The sequence below is a fragment of the Dromiciops gliroides genome, chromosome 1 (genome assembly GCF_019393635.1).
Source record: "Dromiciops gliroides isolate mDroGli1 chromosome 1, mDroGli1.pri, whole genome shotgun sequence".
Taxonomy (NCBI): Eukaryota; Metazoa; Chordata; class Mammalia; order Microbiotheria; family Microbiotheriidae; genus Dromiciops; species Dromiciops gliroides.
In genome coordinates this window covers 15,643,036-15,649,035 of record NC_057861.1, presented here as the reverse complement: position 1 = coordinate 15,649,035, position 6,000 = coordinate 15,643,036, and the positions used below count along the sequence as shown (strand labels likewise).

General features: G+C 49.5%; 1 protein-coding gene across 10 annotated transcripts in view; it reads right to left on the bottom strand.

The window, feature by feature from the left end:
* Positions 1-312: 312 nt before the first annotated feature.
* The window catches only part of GIT2 (GIT ArfGAP 2), a 48,211-nt gene continuing 42,523 nt past the window's right edge, over positions 313-6,000 (bottom strand). For all 10 annotated transcript variants that reach the window (XM_044004484.1, XM_044004526.1, XM_044004545.1 and 7 more), the window contains 3 exons: positions 5,501-5,689; positions 3,377-3,440; positions 313-3,085 (listed from right to left, as the gene is read on the bottom strand). In XM_044004484.1, coding sequence (XP_043860419.1) covers positions 2,873-3,085; positions 3,377-3,440; positions 5,501-5,689 — 466 coding nt within the window. In that variant the 3' untranslated portion in view covers positions 313-2,872. The remainder of the gene's footprint in view (positions 3,086-3,376; positions 3,441-5,500; positions 5,690-6,000) is intronic.

Here is a 6,000-nt window from a genome sequence, read left to right as displayed (position 1 = left end):
GGTGGATGGATGGATGGGTGGATGGATGGGTGGGTGGATGGGTGGGTGGATGGATGGGTGGGTGGATGGATGGATGGGTGGGTGGGTGGATGGGTGGAGGGGTGGGTGGATGGGTGGATGGAGGGGTGGGTGGATGGATGGGTGGGTACGTGGGTGGGTGGATAGGTAGATGGGTGGGGAGATGGGTGGATGGATGAACAGATGAGTAGGTGGAACACTTCGAGTCTCTTCAATTTAGAACCAAGGGGGAATGGTCAGATTTATATGGAAAAGTCAACTCCTTAGCTGGGGAGGCCACTGTCACCAGTCACGGACATTTGTAAAGCCTGTTTATTGCATAACTAGCAGGCACATAATGCAAAACAATTTTACAACACTTAAAAGGTTGTACAATAATTACAATAATAGAATGTACAACAAAAGCGAAATCATAAGTACAGAATGATGAGTGACACTGATAAATACATTTTCAATAAAAAGGCATTTTTGTTTTTCCTATGCAGCATTTTTGAAAAGAAAAGGATTTCACTTCACCCAGGACGAGGAAAGAAACATGAGATGAACTTGCTGGAAGCTCACTGACACAGCTGCAGAAAGAATAGAAGGTTTCCTCTGAGTTCCTACATTTGAAGTCACATCAGCTATCATGTCCCAGGCCCTGAGCTGTGCCTCTGAGGGCCCTGTGTCTCCCTTTTGGGCAAATATAAACTATTTGCACTTGATGGGCAGGACGGGCTCTTCGGCTGAGGGGCCTCCAGGGGAAAGGCGTTTGTAACATCTGCTCCTAAAGTGCTGGTGTTCATAAAGTGCACCTCTTGGCTTCTCAGAAAGGGAGCAATACACAGAAAAACAGAAGTCACAAGTCTCACTCTTTGGTGCCCTCTGACCTGACGTGTGCAACAGGGGACCAAAAACAGGGTGCCCTTGGACAACAAAATGGAAAGCCTCCGGAATGGGGCCCATGACATGGAACACTGGGGATCACTTCCATTCCTGCACGTTGTGCTCATTATGGATTTCTCTGGGGGGTTTTGGCACTGCCCAGCACAGAGAAGCGCTAAGACCGCAATGTCTCGCCCACAAACGCTTTTGCTTCCACCATCTTTCTGAAGCATCACAATGTGTTGGGACAATTCTCATCATTTAGGAACAAAGGGGTCGCTCGATGTGAGCTCATCAATAGACTGAAAACAGCTTAGCTCTCTGAACCCTTGAGACATTCTGTCTTCTATTGGTCAATTCGTCAATGGCACCGATTCAGAATTGTCATAGGATTGACATGGCTAAACCAAACTGGAGGAGCAAATATTTACAAATAAGAAGGACAAAGACAGTTACCAGGCATTGTTTTTTAAACAAAAATACAGTGACCCTTCCACCCCCAGAGCTGTCCCTCTGTCTAAGGCAGTGACAGTGACAGCTCCATGAGCATCTGACAAGGTTATGGCACTTGGTGGCAATGCAAACAAGTGATGAGAATGACAAGAACGAGTTCTTCCCCCAACATCCACACCCAGACTCACACCCCCATGCACCCCCTTTGTCTTCAAGAGAGCAAATCTGGGGGAAACCCAAAATCCAACGCACTAGAAACAGAGCTGATTCCATGGTAGGTATGGCCAAAGCTACAAACATGTTTTTGCATCAAACCATTTTTGTGAAAAGAGAAACCCATTTAGCACACAGACAAGCTTAGACAAAATCTGAAGTAGCAGACCACATTTTACTATCGTTATTCCAATGGGTTCATCTGCAAAACGACAAGTAGGTGATTGCAGATGTAATTAAAAAAAGAGCCAACCAATGTCTCCTAACAGACAGCAAAGATCCAGGGGCAAAGCAGGGTACACAGCCGTGGCCACCCTGGACAGAGGCCCTGCTTCTCTGAACCACACCCACATACAGCCCTTTACGATGGGAGTGAAGGGGCCATCTTTCTCTGACCAGATGTCACAGCTTTGGGACGTTTGGCCGTCAAGCGATGACATGTGGTGGCTGCTTCTTGGGGGGGCTCAGGCAGCATGAAGACTCATTTGAAGGACCAAGAAATGCCTGGAGGCTTAGAGGGATGAAGGAATACTGAATTCTGTAGCAGGGGCGACACTGGCTGTTCTTGACTCTTGATCTCATCTGAGTGTCTGCAGAACCAGTCATGGCTTACTTCAGTCATGGGCTCTATGCAGTCAGTTTAGATAACTATAATCATAAGGCAAAGAGCCTTAACTGAACCTAAACCCTCCAGCTGGAGATCCTGCCCCAGGATAACTCCCAAATAAAGACCAGAGTGCCTTGTTCCAGGGTCGTTGAAGAGTGGCGGCACGGGATAAGAGGGAAAGACCAGCCTGTCGAGAAGTGAGCCGCCGGTGCCCATGCTTCCTGACAAGGCGGGTGATCAGAAAGCACCTCACCCTGCATGGGCTCGGACACTCCAAACTTCCCAGGAGTTGCAGGAACCTGTTGAAATTCTAGTAATTGCACAATGCTTATACATGGGACAGAGATTGTACAGTTTGAGTCCAATTGTCTTGACGACGTTTTTTCCTAAAGCTCTCTTCATAGTTTTAACCACAGACGACAGGAAGTTGCTGGAGATGACAAACATCAAGTTTTTGCATGTAATGGACAAATCAACCCAAGAGCTGTTTACGACATACTAGGATCAGTAACAAAACTGGCAAAACAGGCACAAAATAAGGCAAGTGGGTTAAATTAATAGTGAAAAATTTGTTAGAAAACATGCAAAAATAATACTGAGTTTTATTTTAAAAAGTTTACTCTGCCACTAAATTTTTTTTTTTTGTAAAAATCTGTCAAGTTCCACGTCTAAATTTGAAATTGGATCTTACAAAGACTAAAAACCAGAAGAGGAGCCTCAGTGGTTGTTCTCTTTGGTGGTGATGGTCACCAGTTGCTTCGCAGCCTTGGCGATATCATACGCGCACTGAATGACCTGCTGGGTGACCAGCTGGATGTCCGCAGGACAGCTGGACTCCCCTGGCAGGGTCTTTTTGCACTCAGACTGGAGTCTGTAGGCACTGGACGTCAGGAGGCGCAGCGAAGTCCTCACCATATCAGATTTGGGTTTCTAAAGAGAAAGACGGAAGATAAAGTTCAACCACACAAGATATTAACTAGATTGAGAGCGGGCTTAGCTGGCATTTTATCAACTGGAATACTCTATTAATTAACTAACACTTTCATGAACCCATCACCCAATAACTGACATTGCTGCCAAGGCCCAGAGATGCTTTCTCTGAGAGTTCGCCTGATGTGCCACAGATTTTTAGCGAGATCAGGTCACAAAGCAAACCAACCCCCACGTTCCACGTATCTCACTGGGTTGACACTGCAGTAGGACCCCAGACTCATGACTTACTTTGGGGAAGAGGGCTGCCATTTCAGTCACGGCCACATGTATCCTCTCCGAGCATGGAATATAGCTGCAAGATGAAGCAACAGATTACTCAAAAGCAACGACCTAGTTCAGAGTGTGGGGCCGCCCAGTGGGTCAGAAGCAAAGCCATGGCACAGGGCAAGTGCTGTCCTGTACCCTCTGCAGGCAGGAAGGGACAAGACATGTCCATTTTTCACAAATGGGAGAAAACAAGAAAAAAGGCAGATCCCTGGGTGAGAACCAAAGATGGCGCTTGTCAACTGAGAGGAGCGAGGACAAAGAAGGGGCTGGTGTTCTTGAGAGTGGTGCAGGAAGCCTGACCGAGTCTGGGAGAGTCATTTTGAGAACCAAGGTGTCTAAACACCCAGGCTGTGCAGTCACTCCCTGTGAGGGCTGCCACTCCAGCCTGTCTAGTGGGAGGAACTGCCAGGAAGCCTTTACTGTGGCACTGAGGGCACCAGGAGGAGCCTGTGGCCACACGGCCACTTCACTCAGGATGGCCAAGTGGCCAGGCATGACTCTCAGCCAGTTACAGACCCTGCAGAGCCATAAAGGCAGAGCAAGAAGAAAGGGCAGGAGGTATCAGATGTGTGCCCTAGAGGGCTGGGAGGGAACAAAGTGTGACCCCAGAACACTCTGCTGCTCACAGCCGGAGGGGAAGGAAGCGGAGGGGGATGAGGGGCAGGACCCATTGCGCTTGCTGGAAACCTAAATAGAACCATCAGGAGAAAACTGCCCAACAGTGCCCACAGGGTTGGGTTGGGCCGGGTTTAGCAAGAGCTGAGACCAAAGCCAGCCCCAGACGTGCTCTAGCTGTGTCACCCTGGGCAAATGACGTCAGCTCTGTCAGCCTGTTTCCCCATCTGTAAAGTGGGTTAAGCACAGTCCCTATTTCACAGGGTTATTGTAAGCATCAAATGAAATGATATTTGTGAAGTGCTCTGCAAACTTTAAAGCAGCACGTTGGCGTGGGCTGGGGGGACTCTTCTTATTAAAGAAAGAATTCTACTTTTCAGTATCTTTGGCAAGATTCAGCCCGGTAAGAAACCAAAATGTAAGTCAGTCAGAGAAAAAGCAAATCACATCCTGGAACCAACCCCTCACCCCACGAGGTGTCAGGTTCAGTTAAAGGAAGAGCCGGAGGGAGGCTCTGTCCAAGTACCTTCCTTTCCCGACACGGAAAGAAAACAGATTTAGGGCAATGATTTCACTTAGGGTTAACTTGTTTGGGGCAAGAAAAATGCCTTCAGAGGAAGCAGACCAGTAATGTCAGCACCACGTTGTACATATATAAAAGTGGTCCCCTCTGGCACAACAGCGGCAGGAAGGACCAGAGAAGGTTTGAGAGACGCCCACAGGAGACCCTCGACAAAGTTGTGCTTTCTTTGGGGTAAGTGCAAATGGCCCCTGATTGACACGGATGATGCTGCCACCACCACCATCGCTAACACTAGCAGCACCAACAGAACTAACTACTGACTGGCCACTACCAGCCCTACCCTGCTACCACCTGCTACCACCTACCACCGCCACTACTACACCCCGCCCCGCCCCCAGACTCTTCTAAGGGCTGCAAAGCCCTTTACGACTACGATCTCATTGTATTCTCACAAAAACCCTGGGAGCTAAGCACTCTTATGATCCCCACTTTACAGAGGATGAAGTGAGAGATGTGTCCATGGTCACACAGCCAGTGCCAGGCTGGATTGGAACCCAGGTCTTCCTGACCCCATCTTAGGTAGGAGGATCTCTATGATACCATAGCTCACGGTGCCACTTTCATTGAGTTTTTACCTTCCGGAAAGATTTTCAAAAGTGAACGTTTCTACAACATCACAGACGCTGAGATTCTCAAAACTGGAAGGGCCCAAAGCAACCCCTCGTTCAGTGACACTGTGCCCAGCCAGGGCCATCCGGCCTCTGCTTGGAACCGCCCAGAGAGGGGGGCTCAGCACCTCAGACCACCGAGTGCCCGATATCTTTGCTCTGCAAATGTCACATTTGAATTCATCGCTGAGCAGCCTCTGAACCGCCGCCATAGGCAGGCACGGCCACACCTCCTGATTCCCCTGGCCCGCAGGGCCTTCCAGGAAGGCTTCGTCTTACCTGTCATGCTTATTTTCCTGGGCAGCTCGCAAGAGCTCCTGGATGTTCTTGGTGATCTGTTCAGTTTTTCGGATGACGTCTTCTGTGCTCGGTAGGGTGGAACTCGACACGCTGTGTGGGTCTCCCACCTCGGGAATGGCTCCCTCCGAGGGCCAGATGACGCTCCGCTGTCTGGCCTTTCTGCTGGACCTAGGAAGGTAAGCGATGACACACGAGGCCGATGAGTGAGGGGCGTACGGAGGGGGGCTCCGGCCTGTTCGGGGGGCATGGCTCAGACCTCAGTCTTTAACTTTCCTCACTAGGCGGCTATGGCTCACTCGGAACCTTTCCCATCCACCTCAGGGTTGGACGGGATTACGGAGGCAGCATGGAGCCAGAGGACCCGGGTGGGAATCTCCACAACCTCAGGCAGGTCGTTTGAGTCTAGGCCCGTTTCCAGCCTCAAAGACTCTAAGGTCCTCTCCAGCTCCAACGTCTCATATTTTAGATTTCACAAAAAA